The 19,204-nt window shown below is 51.4% G+C and overlaps 1 protein-coding gene across 1 annotated transcript in view; it reads left to right on the plus strand.

The window, feature by feature from the left end:
- Window positions 1-404: 404 nt before the first annotated feature.
- AGPAT2 (1-acylglycerol-3-phosphate O-acyltransferase 2) overlaps window positions 405-19,204 on the plus strand; it is a 33,085-nt gene continuing 14,285 nt past the window's right edge. The window contains exon 1 of the mRNA XM_066580246.1: window positions 405-965. Coding sequence (XP_066436343.1) covers window positions 778-965 — 188 coding nt within the window. The 5' untranslated portion in view covers window positions 405-777. The remainder of the gene's footprint in view (window positions 966-19,204) is intronic.

Below are 19,204 nucleotides of genomic sequence, written 5' to 3' on the forward strand. Positions count from 1 at the left end.
GACTGCATGCACTCTAGAATATTGCACCCTCTCCTATTAGACTGCTCCCAGCCTCTCTCTTATTAGATTGCATGCTCTCTATAATATTGCACCCTCTCCTACTAGACTGCACCCAGCCTCTCTCTTATGACTATATGCACTCTAGAATATTGCGCCCTCACTTATTAGACTGCTCCCAGCCTCTCTTATTAGACTACATGCTCTCTATAATATTGCGCCCTCTCTTATTAGACTGCTCCCAGCCTCTCTCTTATGAGACTACATACTCTTTCGTTAGACTGCTCCCCTGCTGCAGTTTCTTGTCCCACGAGACCCCAGCCCTGTGATCTGGACTCCTCTGACACTCCCCTGTGTGACAGCTCCCTCTCATTAGACAGCTCCTCCCAGGCTCTGCCCTTTCCCCTCCTCTTCATGCTTCTTCCTGATCTCAGCAGTCACAACTTTTACTTTCATGTGTCTGATTTCTTGCACCCCCTGGAGGTGAGAGCAGGACCCCTGTGAGCCACCCTAACCCTCACCTGGCTGCTGCTGACCCTCCAGTCTGCGCCCCTCGCTGCAACTTACTCTCCTAAAGACTTTGTACCCTTCACTGCCTTCTCTGCAGACCCCCAAATCTGCTGCGCCTGTAAGAGGTGAGCCCACCTTTCCTGCCTACCTGCTGCTGGTTTCCATCTCTCCTCCCACCTTGTCCCTCCAGCTCCACCACATGCCGGAGTTCCCTGCCTGCTCCCTCTTCTGACTCCCTGCACCCCTTGTCTTTGGGGTCCGAGCCCCAGGATGGACTTGTGGTGGGTTTTCTTGTACACGATGGTCATTTTTGTCCCCTTTCTCCTTATGCAAATAAGCAGCACCTTTAAATTTCACTTTAAAATCATCTCCTACTGCATCCTGTGCGTCACCCTGTCTACGCTGGCAGCGCCCGTGTGCCTGCTGAAGAATGGAGGCCGGACGGTGGACAATATGAGGTGAGCCGTAAGCGCTGATATTTATTGTACGAGCGGTTGTGTTTTAATGGAAGGACGAGACGTGTGACTGAGCGCGTGATATTAGATCAACAGTCAATGCAGGAGACGGAAAACGGGTTGCGATTTACATGAAAATTGGCACTTCACGATAATTGCGCCACTGTGTGGCGCTGTACAAACTTTGTTACATTTTAAAAAGGCGCCATCTATAGGTGAATCAGTTTACATGTTTAGCGCCGTTGTCAGAAATCACCTGACTGCCAAAGGCCCCGAGGGCGCATTTACATGTTGCTGATGCGTTGCAGATCTTCACGAAAATCTGCGACAAAGTTTACAGCAAATCAGCAGGGTGTAAACGCTCCCTTAGGCTGCCTGCACACGGGCGGAAGTCCCGCGGGATTTCCGCCACTGAAAGTTTGCATAGGAGTGCATTACAATACGCATTCCTATGCAGACGGCTGCGGTTTGGCCGCGCGAAATATCGCGCGGCAAACAAACCGCGGCATGTCCTATTTTTGTGCGGGGCACGCACTCACCCGGCCGCCGGCTTTGGTCTGCGCATGCGCCGGCTGCGCTGCAGCTGGCACATGAAAGAGCCGGGGCCGCCAGACGCGGGTGAGTACGCGCTCGTCCCTGCAGGCTCTCGGGTCGGGTCCCGCGGCGAGAATTCTCGCTGCCGGATCCGACCCGCTCGTCTGCAGGTAGCCTTTTACAGTATTTCCCACTGATGCCGCCGAGTAGCGGAATCAGACCCGGTGCCCCCCAGAGACCCTATACTCGCCTGTCCGGATCCGCCACGAGGGTCTTACCTGGTAAGCATGCATGTGCAGTGCAGCGCATGACACACCGGTGCTAGGCTGTGATCCGGATTGCCGCGATACGTCCGCAGTGCCCACTGGCTGCGATGGAAGCCGTCCGCGCAATTTTTTTATTTTGCACAGAATAGAACATGCTGCGATTCTCCCTGCAAGCGGAAAATCGTACTTGATTTCCGCTCGTGGGCGGGGAAGAATCGTTAACCACGGCATCACTATGGCCGGACATTACTGTGGTATTCGCGGTGGGGAACGTCTAGCCATGAATTCCGCAGCAATAATCTGTCCGTGGGCATTCAGCTTTAGGCCGGCTTCACACGGACGCATGCGCAGTTGTGTGTGCCTCAGCACAATGTTTTTGCGCCATGAACAAGACTTTTTTGCGTGTATGCCAGCGTGTTTCACCGCACTTTTTCTACCCGCAGGGCATATTCATTCGTGTGCGGCACACTGATGCACCAATCGAAATGGCCAATTCGTCTAATGAGCAGTTTCGCACATCTCACGTATTTTACGCACCTACTATTGGCTTCTATGGGGACCTTTGGTTGGCAGACGTGCAGTAAAATAGATGTACCCTTTATTAAAAAAATTTTCTTGTGCGAGCGAAATATAGAAGTTAGTAGAAACCCATTGAAATCAGGGGGTTGTGTTGTATACAAGTATGTCCGTGTGAAGCGGCCTCGCGGTAACATGGAATGACCGTCTACCAGCGGAAAGCTTTGTGCCTTTTTGCTTTTTGTGTATGTATATGTATGTATATGTGTGTATGTGTGTGTATATATATATATATATATATGTATATATATATATATATGTATATATAATATATACACACTTTGTTTCGACTCTTCACCACTGTTAAGCCTCATTCAGACAGGCTTATTGCCCTCCGTATCTGGCATGTAATAAATACATGCGTAATACGGAGCACAAATACACCCATGAGGATGAGGCCTTAAAGTGATGAAGTTGAAAATCTGAAACGGGGGCTACAACAGAGTCCTGCGCCCCACCATCGGCATTGGCCGATAGCCCCCCGAGACTACAACACCTATCTGGATCCAGAGATACAGAGTCCTCCACGGGCAACCTGCCGTCCACGTCAACCGCCCAACCCACCAACGACCTTGTAGCCACCGTTTTGTCTACGGCTCTCGGTAACCGGTTCTCCTCACCGTGGGAAGTAATCCACCCCACATCCATTATCAACTTAGGATGAACTTTATTGCGGCTTCTCTCTGCCAGGGGGCGGACCCCTTCCTACCATTTTATTCCATACCCCGGTTACCAGGGCAGCGAGGAGTTTTGGCGCGCTGCTCCAGTCACAGGTTGCCCCACCCAGCGCCCGGAGGGTACGGTTCTGAAAACAAAACATTTCTATTAAACAGAATTTAAAGTGACAGTAAAGACCGTATAAACAATCCACAGATAACGGCGCCACGCGACGCCCACGCCGCCGCTCTGTGGATTTGCATTGGGATATACAGACATGCGTGAAAATAACCTTTTGTGTTCCCTATTTTGGTCCCTATTGTTACGGACTGGAATGGCCCATTAAAGTCAAGGGGATCATGTGACGACATATGACACGTGCGTGTTCACTGCATATCTACACGTGAAATCCACGAGGTCTTCCTGCGTTTGTTTTACAAAAAAACCCAAACCCTGTGACTACACACAGTTGTGGTCAGAGAAAATGCTGCGTGGGCCAAAACTGCGAACGGCCGTAGGAAGCCTCAAGATCTCTGCTTGCTGTCTCCAGAGGCTGAAGGCGCCCCTTACCCGAATGCTTCTCGCAGCCCCCTTATCATCAGCATTCCTATGATGGCGCTGAAGTCCTAGATCCGACATATGCCGGCCATGAATGGCGCCGGACATACTCTGTTTGCTTATAGGCTCCTTCCAGCGCGCCACTTGACATTTTCTCGGATGAATTAGTGCAGTATGTTGCGGTATTTCATCCAGGATATTATGCTGGATCTGCGTTGGAGGCTCTTAACAACGCGGACGGAATATTTCTGTAATACACCCCATAAGGCACTGAAAACTCTGTACCAAAATCCACGTACCTCTGTGCCGACTCTGATTGAAAATGGCTTAACTCTGTGGACCGTTCCGCATCAAAATCCACATATAGCCGTGCGGCTTGTGGTGCGTATTGTGGAAACATTCTGCTTGTGTGGAAGTGCCCTAGGGATACATGAGTGCGAGGTTTGCGCATTGCGAGATGCATGAATATGACCTCCATTTTCTATCGCACGCTCTACCTTTTGGCGTTCCCTCGGAGCGCCTCGGCCATTGCTTCAATGGGACCTTTAAAGACATCGCATGCCGTCTGATGTGATGGTTCCTTTTGAAAACAATAGGCAACACTTGCGATCGTCTAGCGTGCGTGAAACTCGCGCCTAAGGACTGCCGGTTTAGACGTGACGCGAGGTGTTTTTGAATGAAAAACTCCTTACATCCACATGTAAAGCGCACGTTGGCAAGCGTGATATTGGGCCAAATTTCTCTGCCCAACATCGCATCCGCCGTGTGATTCTGGCCTAAAGGAGATGTGAACATGCCTTGAGTTCCCACAATCCCGTAATCACACTGGCGAGTACGATTTTGGTCACGCTCCTTTATTTATTTGTTTATTATTCCGCAGCGCTTTCAGGTAATTTGTCCCCCCCCCCCCCCCCCCTCCCCCCCCCTCATTGGGCCTCACTCACACTCGGTTTTGTCATTGGTTTTGGTGGGTTGTTTTTTGTTTTGTTTTTTTTTTTTATGTGATTCTTTTTTTTTTTTTTTTTTTTTTCACAAAAATACCCAATAATCCAGGAAAAGAGCCGAGTCCTTTTCTGCAGAGACCAGGGAGTGGCAGGGGAGCTGCATACATGGCTATATCGTGACTGTATAGTGTTGCAATCCTGCCTCCTATGGGCCTCTGGCAGTACAGCAGGGCTATACGGAAACACCTGTATGTTCTCCAATCAATACAGTTCTGACGTCTTTCCAATTGTGAATTGTGCTGTTCCTCTGTTATTCCTCATGGAAATGTCTAGTGAAATTGACAGCTGCATGTTACCATAATAGGGGGTCGTCTCTTTACACCAAGGATGTCCAACCTGGGGCCCACGGGCCATATGGACAAGCTGGCTATAAATGTGGCTTGACCAGACCTATTCAGTATCGAGGTGAGGCTGAGAGACAGTCTCCTAGTGGCCAGCCAATGCTGTGTGTCTCTCCCCTAATGCCAGGACCGGGCCCATGGCTGCGAGCTGCATGCCAGTCTGGGCAAGGTTTCTGTGTGGTTAGCACTCCATTCAGCCTTATGTCACTGCGGGTGGGAGAGGTGACCCTGCAGTGATGAGAGAGGGACACAGTACTTCCATTCTCAGCATTAGTGGATTTCTCAGTGATTAGACCCCCGCCAATCAGCAAGTTTTCCCCGGTCTTTTAGATTTTGAGATAACACTCTGCTGACCATGACCCAGTCTACACAGTAAAGCTGACAAGTGAGCTGCCGGAGGTGTGGGGTAACACAATCAGGTTTTCACTTTTTATAATGGTGAACAGGAACATGGGGCAATAATTAATAACATTTTTGATATTCCATTGTTTGCCAAACGGGGTGGGGCACTTTGCACCAGGACTTCCCTCTCTTAGGGCTCATGTATGTCGGCCATGTATTTTGTGGTGCTAAAAGCCCATTGATTTCTATTGACACTCACACCTCAGTTTTTCCCGCATGTGAAAAAAAAAAGCGCAGCGTGTCCTATTTTGGTGCGTAGTATGCACCAATATAGGCCATGGGGATTTACCATTCGCGGCAAATACGTATTAGATGTGTACTGCATATTTTGCGTGGTTGGAAAACGTGCTTAATACGCAGACGCATACTCGCAGACTCAGACTTGCTTTTATCATTTCTGTCTCGTCTCTGCTGTAATAAGGAAGCTACAAATGTGACTGTCGCTGACTAATCGGTGTATGAATGCGCGATGATCGGAAGTGTCCGCCTGCCCGGCCGTACGTGGTTGACGAGGAAGAGGTAATTAGTCGGTGACAGAATCTAACCGATGACTCTGTCTGGGCCCGTCTGGCAGGGATCTATGGGGCTTTACATACAGTGTCCCCTATGTACAAAGAGCGTACGTCTGCAACACATTAACCCCTTAATAATCAGCCCGTTTTTGGCCCCAATGGCCAATCAATTTTTCTGCTTCTTCATTGTTGTATTCCTAGAGCCATAGCTTTATACCTTTTCTGTCTCGTAGCGGTACGATGGCTTGTTGTTTGCGGGATGAGTTGTATTTTTAATTCCATGGTTCAAGTGTATAATGTTTTGTCCAACTTTTATAAATTATTATTTTTTTATTTTTTTTTTAGGGGGGATTGGGGAAAATTTCCACCCTTGCCTTTTGGGTTTCAGTTTTAGAGTGTTCAACATAGAGAATAAGTAATGTGATAGGCCTGTTGTCTGCGTCAGCATAATTCGGGTGGTACCAAATTTATACATCCTTGTTTTGGTGTCTTTGTACACTAAAACACAATTCTTGTTGTGGATTTCTCACGTACGGGAGATGTGATTTCCGCATTTAAAGTCTGCACAAAAAAAAAAAAAAATTCTCAAAACTTTGCACAGAATGAAATCCGCAGCTAAAAACACTATATAGAATCTGTATTATTTAAAGACCTGTGAATGCGCTGTGTCCCGCGACTAATTCCACCCGGGGCACAGCGACCTACGACTTGATGACTAATATCTTTAGTCAGGACTGTGTCATTGTGAGCGTGCTTATATATGTCTCCTGCGCGGTGATAACTGAGGCCCAGTATGTGTGATTCAGTATTCTTTCCCCGGACTCTGGCGGGAGACGATTCGTTTTGTATTTCTCTTCGGTGATCACTATAGCGTCCTACCCAGAGAATCTCCTCATTGCTCTCCTTACCACTTCGGCCTCGTACACACGGCAGCGCCATGGGCGCACGAGAACCCTGCGGGTCGTTACTTACACGTTGTCACTTTATGGAGGGTTGGAGGGGGCAGGCCGGCGGCCGTTGTGTTGGCGGGGGCAGGCCGGCGGCCGTTGTGTTGGCGGGGGCAGGCCGGCGGCCGTTGTGTTGGCGGGGGCAGGCCGGCAGCCGTTGTGTTAGGGGGGGCAGGCCGGCGGCCGTTGTGTTGGGGGGGGGGGGGCAGGCCGGCAGCCGTTGTGTTGGGGGGGGCAGGCCGGCGGCCGTTGTGTTGGGGGGGGGGCAGGCCGGCGGCCGTTGTGTTGGGGGGGGGGGGGGCAGGCCGGCGGCCGTTGTGTTGGGGGGGGGGGGGGGGACAGGCCGGCGGCCGTTGTGTTGGGGGGGGGGCAGGCCGGCGGCCGTTGTGTTGGGGGGGGGCAGGCCGGCGGCCGTTGTGTTGGGGGGGGGGGCAGGCCGGCGGCCGTTGTGTTGGGGGGGGGGGGCAGGCCGGCGGCCGTTGTGTTGGGGGGGGGGGCAGGCCGGCGGCCGTTGTGTTGGGGGGGGGGGGCAGGCCGGCGGCCGTTGTGTTGGGGGGGGGGGCAGGCCGGCGGCCGTTGTGTTGGGGGGGGGGGGCAGGCCGGCGGCCGTTGTGTTGGGGGGGGGGGCAGGCCGGCGGCCGTTGTGTTGGGGGGGGGGGCAGGCCGGCGGCCGTTGTGTTGGGGGGGGGGGGGGCAGGCCGGCGGCCGTTGTGTTGGGGGGGGGGGGGCAGGCCGGCGGCCGTTGTGTTGGGGGGGGGGGGGGGCAGGCCGGCGGCCGTTGTGTTGGGGGGGGGGGGGGGCAGGCCGGCGGCCGTTGTGTTGGGGGGGGGGGGGGCAGGCCGGCGGCCGTTGTGTTGGGGGGGGGGGGGGGCAGGCCGGCGGCCGTTGTGTTGGGGGGGGGGGGGGGCAGGCCGGCGGCCGTTGTGTTGGGGGGGGGGGGGGCAGGCCGGCGGCCGTTGTGTTGGGGGGGGGGGGGGCAGGCCGGCGGCCGTTGTGTTGGGGGGGGGGGGGGCAGGCCGGCGGCCGTTGTGTTGGGGGGGGGGGGGGGCAGGCCGGCGGCCGTTGTGTTGGGGGGGGGGGGGGCAGGCCGGCGGCCGTTGTGTTGGGGGGGGGGGGCAGGCCGGCGGCCGTTGTGTTGGGGGGGGGGGGGCAGGCCGGCGGCCGTTGGGTTACAGCCATTAGCTCCACAAACCCAGTACCATGAGATCACGGCTCTGTGGAAGAGTTGAAACGCGTCATCTGTGGTTTGTTTTTTTTGTTTTTTTTTTACGTGGATATGTAATGGCAACGATGTATGAAGGAAAAGCATGTCCTTTTTAAACTACATATCGGTTTCATAACTTACTGATATACCCCTTATTACATCGGGGACGTCTGCCGATTCTGGTGTTCTTTCCAGCTGCATGGTGCTGGGCTGTAAGCCTAGCGCCCACTACAGAATGTCGGGCCCTTATGGAGTCGGTGCATAACAGTTTGGCAGAAAAATGCCCACGGCTATGATTGCCCACATGTTTTTGCAGCACCACAAAGTTAAAGCTCTGTGATGTTTGTGGTGTAAGGTATGGATGATCACGTGATTGGGATTTTTGGATTGACCTAGGGCAAACATTATGAGGACCCATGCTTTGCAAACATGTTTGTGCCAGTCTGTCATTATCTTCCGGTCTCATCATGTATTGGGCGCAGACGGCACACGGTGGCACATGCTGAGCCCAGGGAAACGCAGGCAGGCGGTGTGATCCAGAGCGTACCACCGCTATCTGTACTCCGTTATCACCGTCTTATCTGTGGGGTTAGGGTCCTTGTAGCCAGCCGATTCTTGTTTGAAGAAGCGAGTGACGTCACCGCTAACTCATTCGCTCTCGGACAGCCTGTTCATACAGCAGATACATGATTGGCGCGTTCAAACAGGAATCCTTCAATCTTGCGGTATAAGTGCCTGAGAACGACTGAACGATCGGGGTTTAACCTGAACGATAAGTGAACGAGCCAACGATTATTCATATAAAACAAATGATGAACAAAAAAAAACTCACTTAGGGCTCCTGCACACGAGCGGAAATTCCGCGGTGGGATTTCCCGCGGGATTTCCGCCACTGCAAGCCTGAATAGGATTGTGCTAACAAACGCAATCCTATGCAGACGGCCGCGCGAAATCTCGCGCGGCAAACAGACCGCGAGCCCCGCACAGAAACGTCACTCACCCGCCGCCGGCTCTGGTCTGCGCAGTACACGCCGCTCTCTGCGGGCGCTTGGGTCGGGTCCGACTCACCCGTCTGCAGCGGCCTTATTGTTATTAAACCTCTTTAAACTTTTTTTCCCGTGGGCCTTTTTTCTTTGGCCGTTTTTCTGAACAAAATGTATTGCCAACGAGTATTTGTCTTACTTTGTGTTTACATGGTCCATTGCTGAATACATCAGAGCTCTGTGCGCACCCTGCAGACCTCGGGGTAAGCCCTAAGGCCGCCTGGACACGGATGGGTCGTATCCTCGACCAGTGACCCCTGTGTTCCATCTCCGGATTCTTCATAATCTGTAATGTGGATGTGCTGGCGCACACGCGTAGTACAGATTATGCCACGTGGACGCTAGGCGGTTCCTCAACCTTTCCGCAACGATGATTGTGGAAGGTCGCAGATCGGATGGCTTTCATTGACATCAATGGAAGCCGTCCGCGCGGAAGCTGCGCTGGAATAGAACGTGCTGCAATTTTTTTTTTTTCCCCTCTGCAAGCGGAAAATCACAGTTGATTTTCCGCTCGTGGACATGGAAAAGTGATTTTCCATAGCATGTTTATGGGCAGTATTTGCTGCAGAATCCGGAGGCGGAGCCCGCTACAGGATCTTTAATGCAAATACGCCCGTGTGCATTGGGCCTACAAAGAACATTGCACCCGTAATATTTAGTGCAATCTCCCTTTTGCTGTATCACCTCCTGGATCCATTTTCATATGGAATTCACAGGATTTTGGGTCGCGCTGAGATCCCCTGGTCCCGCACACAATGGCGGTCTGCAGTAGACTCGTAATTTTGGGTAGATTCGCTTTTTGCAGTTTTAGTCTAACTTTTCCACTGCAAACGAGCATCAAAATCTGCACCCTAAAGTATGCATTTTGAATGGATTTGCTGCAGTTTTTTCCCACTGCAGACAGTCCGCCACGTGTAACCTTTCAGTTCTCTCTGCCATAAGTTCTGAATGGGACTGCGATCAGAACTCCCGGCCTTCAAGAGTTGCCTCGGCCTGAAAGAGTTGCCATCGTTAGGAGTGACGACTTGTTATTGTACTGTTACCGCGTTGGCAGCGGCTCCACGGACAGGAATCGTGGACTGGAGAATACTTGATCCAGATGAAAGCTGATTTACTTTTGGCCCCAATGGACCACCGCGAAATAAGCAGTGTTTGCCGTAGACAGCAGACCGTGACATACGATGGGGTTGACTGCGTTCATTGCATATCAGGAATGATGAACGCCGCCCGACACGCAGAGGTTGTTCTACAAGATGTGCTACATTCCACAATTGCATGTTGCCCGCAGGACCTCGCCGCGGTAAGTAACAGTACAACGCTGCTCTTTCTATGGTAACGCGCTCTTGTGTACTTCTAACAATGGTGACGCTCTTAGATGAAAGCTACTTTCTTGATCTCAGTCCCATGGAGAATTCATGGTAGAACTCTATGGCCGAGCTCACGCGGGTGGATTCCAATTGCAGAATCCACTGCAAATGCGGCCATTGAAATGCGTGTTTCGCTTTTTCGCTCACAATCGCAGATACGAATTGCGTATCCCTCAAATGGAGGAAAAAATCGCACTGTGCTATATTGTGCCGTGGATTCCGCATGGACTGCCTCGTTAAAGTCAATACAGGCTGTCTGACCCGCAGTCCATAGACAATAAACCTTGCATATGGGTTGTGGGTACCCGTGTCATTGCTTAGCGACGGCGCAGGAAATACAAATATTAAAGAAAAAAACTAGGTTGCGCATGACCGATGGCGAGCCTCCACGGTCATCTGCAGTCCAGTCCCTTTGGTTATGTAGCTTCACACGTAGCGTAATCGCTGGTGGCGCTACGCAGTGGAAAACACGGCAAATAGGCACCAGATCCGTTCCTGATTCTTCTTAATTGCGGATCTCCTGCGGGGTGTAACCCTCGTATATGATTGAGTACTGCGGCATCCGTAGACATGTGGCGGATTTAGAATCTACAGCATTTTTCAAAAACCCTGCAGATGTGTTGCGGAAATTTTCTGCGCTGTGAAGGCGGCACAAGGGTACGTTCGCATGGAGTGGAAATGGTGTAGATTTTGACGCGCTGTTTGCTGCAGATCCACCGCAAAAGCCGCAACAATAGTCTGGATTTTGATGCGGAATTTGCTGCAAATTTTGGTTCACATTTTCTGTTGCGGAACATCTTCCCCCAATTCCACTACATGTGAATGTACCAAAAACTGCAGAAACGGGGAGGGCCACCGTCATTGTGCGCAGGACCGGGGGATCTCCGCTCAAGAAGGGGATAAAGCAGAAGGGAGATTGCACTATACATTGGGGGCCTTATATTCTCAGTTGTGCGTCGGGCTCCAGCGGTCTTTATTCGCGGACCAATTAAACGTAAGATCAATACTCTTTGGCAATAAGTAACAGCGAGGTTTACGCACACTGGCGTCACGAGACAATCGTCGGACAGTGTGAAGCTCTTTTTTCCCCCCGTGGAGCTCAGAACTGTGATGTGGCATGAGGGCACGTTCGCACGGGTGGAGTTAACCTGTTCTGCACACCACAAAACGGGGTAAATTCTGAACCAAAATCTGCTGCCTCCCTTCAGCGTTTGATGCAGAACTGAACATAGTGCCTATTGCAGAGATATTCCACATGTGTGACGAGGCCCTAAGGATGCGATTGGCCACCAATCTGCACCACAATCTGAAGGGCTACCTGCGGATTTTGATGCAGAATTGAAAATGGCTGAAATCTGCTTCAAAATCCAGAATTAGCCCTGCAGATTTTGGCGACTAATTCCAGAGCGGCAGATGAAGCGGTCTTGCAGTGTGCCCTGGTGGAATAATTCCACCCACGTATGCGGCACTTGGGGACCTTTCACACAAGTAGGATATTCGCACGGTACGCAGCCTAATCTGCCAATGTGGATTTCCGCTTCCTAACCGGTGTCTATACATGCAGATTTTGGTGCAGAATTCTCCATGTGTTGCAGAAATATTCCACTTGTGTGAAGGCTCCATGCGGGCGCGTTCATGCGGGCGGCATATACAGTAGCAGGAAAGGGGTAGAGGCCCATGTAAAATAAATAAATTGTCACGTGGTTCGGAATTCATATCAATCAGTGATGTTTGGGAGTTGCTGGTTAGACAATGGTCTTCTTACTAGAGCTCTCGTGTTCTGCTCCTCTCATGGCATGCGTGTGACTATACAACATGCTAATGGTATGTTGACCTGTCGCAGATTTGCCTATGGCTTATGAGATGTGTATTTGCCGGAGGATGTGCAGCAGAACACGCTGCTTCCCGGGTGGCCCTGCAGGTGACGTGTGTGACCTCCCAGGGATCCGCCACGTTCCGTAGGGCTCTGCCGTGTCTTGTCTGTGTAGAATGAATATTGCGCCGCAGAATAAAATGTTCAGCCGGTTGTGAACGGTCCGCTATCTGTAGGAAAGGCCCTTGTCGTCCGGAGGGGTCAGTATCGCCGCTCCTGCAGGACGTGTCACTCAGCTTTCCCAGACTCCTGAAGGGTAACACTGCGCCCTGGTAGTCCTGCGCACCATTATGGGGGCGCCCTGCTGGGTCGGGGGGTTTTTATGAGTTACGAACTTCTCCTTAGTAACAATCCTCATAATAATAGACGTTATTTGGAGCGGTGGCGATACGGGATCCTCTGCTCTGATCACATGATCAGCGACACTTATTATGCCATTCGGCTATGTAAAGAAACCGCTTCCTCCTCACTGGATGGTGGCGCTGCGCCTCGTGGTGCCGCGGGCTCCGGCTGTTTGACCCTGAGGACTCATTCAGACAAACCCATTTAACCTGTTCCTGAGCAGCTCTTCTCGCTTCCAAGTGCTAGAAGTTGTTTCTGTATCCGTCGATGGGGTGTATTACTTTCTACAGTTTTCTTTTTTCTGCCAACATCCTTCCGATTCGCTGGTTTGGGATCTCGCTGTCCAGAACGGCCTCGGCAATTCTCTAGCTAACTAATGCACACTGTTTGGCCAGCACTGATCATGTGAGCAGTTCTAACCAATCAGTGCAGCGTGTAGTTTATAAGACTAGCATCATGAAGTCGGAGAGGCGGCGCGGCCATCTTGGTGTGGCTGAACCACATGGCAATGCATTATATACTGTACTAAAAATACAACAGAAAACTCTTTATAACGTTACCCATCACCCCCTGCTCTCCTTCACCACACCTGTCCCAATCAGGGTGGAGCTGTGTAATGTCTATCAAGGCTGCAAAGTGGTTGCCAACAGCTGTGGCTCCTGCGATAGCTTTGGCAGCCCCTTAACCGCCACTCTTATGATGATTGGCTACGCTTACGCCACGCTCGGCTGCCTCTGCCCTGTGCCGGTCACTGCACTGGCTGCCCGTTAAATACAGAATTCAATTTAAACTCACCACCTTTATTCACAAAGCTCTCCACAGCGCAGCGCCCCCCTATATCGCCTCCCTCATCTCAATCCATCAACCAGCCCGGGCTCTCCACTCTGCTAATGAAACCAGACTGAGCGCCCCTTTAATTCGAACTTCTCATTCCTGCCTCCAAGACTTCTCCAGAGCAGCACCAGTCCTCTGGAACGCACTACCAATGGCTACCCGAGCAATCCAGGACTCGCAGAACTTCAGGCGTGCTCTAAAAACACACCTCTTCAGGGAGGCATACCACATTCCCTAAACAAACCTCTCTGTACTCCGCCTGATAACATGCTCCCTGACCTACTGACTGCAATCCCTGCTAGCCATCATAAACCGCTCCTGTAGTCATACTGTTTCTGCCGTCACACGGCTAAATGTCTGACCATTGTCTATGTGTATAGCATCCCTCACTCTCCACCTCGCCATACTGTGCACATCTCCAGCCCCTTTACCCTCTGTATCCCCCCATTACTTGTAGTATGTAAGCTCGTTGGGGCAGGACCCGCACCCCTATTGTTTCCATCAATTGATTACTATGTAACCGTGGTTCTGTAATGTTTGTACTTTTGTCTTTCTGTATCCTCCGTCTATGTAAGCGCTGCGGAATATGATGGCGCTATACAAATAAAGTTTATTATTATCTTGCGCCGTATTATTGCTAGTATTTCTCGTGGCCCGGCTATATGGGAGTTAACCCGGTTTCCAATAACTGCAGTGCGGTCCCCGTGTTGGTGTTCGTAGAAAATATCCGTACGGCACTTCTTTAGAACCGCCGGACGTCCAGGGATCGCAGCCCTGATACGGTCTCATGTCTTTACTACTTGTGCGCGGTTACGGCTCCTGCCGCTTCGTCTCGCGCCTTTATTCTTGCTCCTCTTTGCACGTGCTGAGCCCTCGCCGTCGCTCTGCATCTTAATAGCATCTTGGGCCTCCTGAATCTTTTACTGCACGGCCGTGGGCGTCCATAGATTAAACGCCGCCTGAAGGCGAAGAGAGCGGAGCGACGGAGAGAGAACCAGAAAGGTCTAAAGTCCGGGCAGACACTTCAGGAGCCGCCGAGGCCGGAGATAAGCAGTGGAATATTAACGATCTGCTCATCTATCCCGCAGCACTGTATAATTAGTGGCGCTGGTCACGTGACCCTCGCTGTGCTGACTCCGCAACTTACCCGCGCCCTCTGTGCCCGTTAGAATATTCACATTTTACAACACTGAAGCTGCGTGCGACGGGATGATGGGGGTCATCCAAACGAAACAAGAGCGTTCAGCTGGGGATTAACGGCTGCCTTTTGCACGGACGTACAGCAACATGCGGCCACGCTGTGGAAACTGCGCCAAAGTCCAAACGTCTACATACGGATTTGGAATTTGGAGTTGAGCCGTTTTCAATTCCGCATCAGGGTCTTGCGGGTTTTGGTGCTGAATTTTCCGTGTTACGCTGCGTCCTGCGGCCAAGTTTCACCCGTGTGGAGGGTCCCGAATTATAAGTTACCCAGCTTTCCTACACTCCTGATTATTCGGTGCAGCAGTACAAGAGAAGGGGATGTGTTGTTGTAAAAGTCGCCGTTCCGGACTAAAGTTTGTCACCCAGCTTTCCTAGAAACGGATAAAAATACTTTACCGCCACGTCGGCGCGATCCTTGCCATCCTCGGGGGGTCTCTGTTACCGGACCCTCATGGATGTGCGATCAGTTTGTTGGAGCAGCTGCTTTACATACTGATTCTACCGGACCCGTTAATAAGTAATCGCCCCCTCCGCTATCAGCATCTTATCGGTTCCGGTTACTTCGTGACCCGTGATCCCACAATGCACTTCTCCGCGGTTGTCGGCTCCAAGTCTCCATTCTCTGGTGATGATTGATTTGGGAAAGGCAAATAACGCTTTGATTCTCCGGAGTTCATTGTTATTGATTGGGCGTCCCGGCTGCCTTGTAATAAAGCTTCATTGTTGTAGAATGCGAAATTCTGCAATGTGTTCTCGCTGTTTCCTAGATCTCTGCTTGCAGTCAGTGGATAGTGGTGTTATAGCTCTCAGGGTTGCAGCAATTTTTTTTTTATAGCGACCCTATGATTTTGAGATTGAGTTCTGGAGGGGTATATCACCAGCGGCATTGCATTGGTAGTATGAAGATTGCGTTGGCCATCTTGGATAGCCAAAAATGGGACTTTAAAACAGCGGATCAGCGGAAGAGAAACAAGCAGAGGTAATAAGCCCCCTCTGATCTCGGGACAGATCCTTGTCCTAAAACTGGAGGGTTGCGTTAATGCACAGCAGTAGGAGCGCATGTCCACTAGCCCCCTTGGACATCCTTCATCACTCGCTAGACAGACGGTACCTCTCGCTAGCGTTCGCCATCCCCTGACCGCTGTTTGGTGGAAATCTTACCCCCTTATACGACATCCTAACGTTCTTCTGAGCGCCCGCGGTACAATTATACCTGTGTGCCTCTGTGTAGCCTATGTCATTCTGTTGAGTTCCCAACTAATGTGGTGACTGAGTCCTGGGGCGTAACTAAAGGCTCAGGGGCCCTGATACAAAATGTGAGCTGGGCCCCCCCTCTATCTGTATCTGTACCCGTACCCATACCTAAACCATGCTGCACAGAGACATAACTTGAAGCTCCTGGGCCCTAAGGCAAAACCTGTAACAGGGCCCCCAACTATAATGCTTTATTCATAGTACTGGGCTCCCTATATGGAGAAGAGAGGCCTTGTGGGCCCCCATCCTCTATAGTTACGCCCCTGACTGAGTCTATAACGCCTTGCTGCCATATTGGTCAGAGCTGGGCACTGGTGCCCACCCCACAGCGGGTGCGACAGGAGGATTATACGGTAAAAACGGATGACGTTCCTGGCCAAATAAGATCCAAATAACACATTAAAGGGGCATTCCTGGCATTTATCTCCATTTAAAGGAGATGTCCCGCGCCGAAACGGGTTTTTTTTTTTTTAAACCCCCCCCCCCCGTTCGGCGCGAGACAACCCCGATGCAGGGGTTAAAAAAACAAACAGCACAGCGCTTACCTGAATCCCGGCGGTCCGGCGTCTTCATACTCACCTGCTGAAGATGGCCGCCGGGATCCTCTGTCTTCATGGACCGCAGGGCTTCTGTGCGGTCCATTGCCGATTCCAGCCTCCTGATTGGCTGGAATCGGCACGTGACGGGGCGGAGCTACATGGAGCTACACGGAGCCCCATAGAGAAGAGGAGAAGACCCGGACTGCGCAAGCGCGGCTAATTTGGCCATCGGAGGGCGAAAATTAGTCGGCACCATGGAGACGAGGACGCCAGCAACGGAGCAGGTAAGTATAAAACTTTTTATAACTTCTGTATGGCTCATAATTAATGCACAATGTACATTACAAAGTGCATTATTATGGCCATGCAGAAGTGTATAGACCCACTTGCTGCCTCGGGACATCTCCTTTAATACTGATGACTTACCTCGGGGTAGGTCCTCAGTAGTTGATCGGAGGGGAGGTTTACTGCTTGGGACCCCCGGCGATCACCTGATCTCAGCCCTGGACTTTGCAGCGGACCAGGTGTCTGAGCCGGACGTGCCTGTAAAGGTGTAGAGCTCCCATAGAAACCAATGAGGGCGATGCGTCCGCAGGCTGAACTGGATGGACATTAGTCTTTTTTCGGCCTTCTATACAGTGTTACTAATTGTTCGCTCATTCAGTCATTCTCATTGACTTATACGGCGAATGTAAAAAACGTAACGATTTTTTGTTTGGCGGAGTAACGTTTGTCGCTCTTGTTTGCTCATCCAAGCGACGACCGGCGGGTCTAGGAGGACGCTCGTTAGATGTCCGCGTGACGTTATTGCCGAAACAGAAAATATCCTGTCAAGTGACAAATTGCTGGAGAAATACAACTTTCTCACTTTCTCGTCTTCACAGTTCGGAGGGAGAAAAAGATGAAATATTTAATGGTCATTTACTGAAAGTAATTGGGCAAACATCCTTCTGCCGAGTGTCTGCAAATTTACACAGCGTGAAGGAAATTATTTGGAAGGCAATTAACGTTCCAGGCTTTATGCAATTCCGTGGGAGAGCTCAGAGCCGGTGCTTCAGGGATTGTGAGAATGACACGAAACGCGTCAGGATTTCCACACGAGACGCCCTAAAGCTGGCGGAGAGGGGCAGGTAGGTGGCCGGAGGTGGCCTGACAGCTCGGACCTAGACCTGGGCACCCCCAACCTGCCCTAGAGGGGGTGAGAGAGCCTTATAACGAAGGACAAAAGTAAATGTTAAGGAGGTTTTCTGGAAATGGTTTATGCATTGTAAAGCTCTACAAGATGCCGCCAGAGACGAGCGCTCTCATGGCCGGCATCCAACTGGAAAGGACTTGAGAAGAGGAGAGCCCTGTGCTTCCTGCCATTACTGTCTGTATCTGATCACTTACCTTCCGGAGCCCATAAAATACTATCCATGGCGGATACAAACCTCTCCGGTGAGGACTGGTGAACGGCGCAGCCTTCCAGTAAGGGGAGCAGGAGGCGAGAAGGAAAAGTACACCTCCTCTTATTACATAAATCAGCACTAAAACGCATTTTGAGGCAACAAGGTACCCCCCCCCCAAAAAAATACAAGTAAATGTCTGCCCCATCCCACCCCCTGCTGGACACACTGTAGCATTACCGAAGAAGACGCCTCTTGCTTCAAAATGTGTTTCACTGCTGGTTTATCTTCTTGCCTTCTCTTAGGGCCATGATGTTGCATTACCTCTTCCTGCCCCCATGGCTCCATGATGGCCTCACAAGCCTTTAGGTACCATAATGGGGTTACTCCATCCAGCTTTGCCTTTCCGGTTCTCTCTCCAGTTCAGGGGGGTCGTGTTCGGATTCCTCCTTTTCCATTTACTCCTGGGTAGGGGGATATAAGTGCCAGAGAGCGCCAGAAGTGGGGGTCTCGAGGTGCAGCGGGGGTCTTGAGGTGCAGTGGGGGTCTCGAGGTGCAGCGGGGTGTAGGGGAACCATCGGCGCAGATCGGAACATTACAGCTGGAGGGAACGGAATCTCAGAAGATGCGACGTCCGCTGATCTGAAGTGTTCTGGAGACGATGGAGGGGGAAGGATGACGGAAATGACTAATTATGGTGTAGTGCGGTTGGATGAAGGCTCTTGTGTATTTACAGCAGCGTATTGGATATCAGTCCAAGAAAATCGGACCAGTATTGCGCTTATACATTTTTGAGAATACATCTGGGAAGTGTTAAAGGGATTTTCCAGGGACCGATCCTCAGCATAGGTCACCAGTAGCTGATCGCTGGGGTCCGCTGCTCGGTGGTTATGTTGCAATCAGGTTAAGGTTTCTTGAGAATGCCAATGACAGCATTCCCGTACATCATAGTGCGATCTTTAGCGGTGTCTCCCAGAGTCGCCGTGTGGCGCTACCCTTAAAATGTCTCTTTCATGTTTGAGTTGAATGTGGCTACCAAGGCATAAAAGCTTGTGGCCACCTCTGTCGGGCCGTTCACAACTTGTGATGAGCATCATCTTGTTGGTGAACCAGCACTGACCACCAGGTGGCAGCAGAAGCTGCTTCCATGTCATGTAATAAGTGTATTATTACACCCCGTGGATTCTTCACTGCATCAGACGGAGCTCCTGGGTACATTTACAGTATCATTACATGGGATGAGATGAGATTTACCATTTTCGGTTTTGTACACACAGCAACTCAGTGGCAAATATATACTGTACGCTGGAAAATCTGCCATGATTATGCTGGTGGGTTTAGCCCCATGCGGTGACCCGACTCAAGAACTGACATGTCCGTTATATTCCACAGAATAAGCTG

Source organism: Eleutherodactylus coqui, chromosome 10 (genome assembly GCF_035609145.1).
Source record: "Eleutherodactylus coqui strain aEleCoq1 chromosome 10, aEleCoq1.hap1, whole genome shotgun sequence".
In the NCBI taxonomy this organism is placed as follows: domain Eukaryota; kingdom Metazoa; phylum Chordata; class Amphibia; order Anura; family Eleutherodactylidae; genus Eleutherodactylus; species Eleutherodactylus coqui.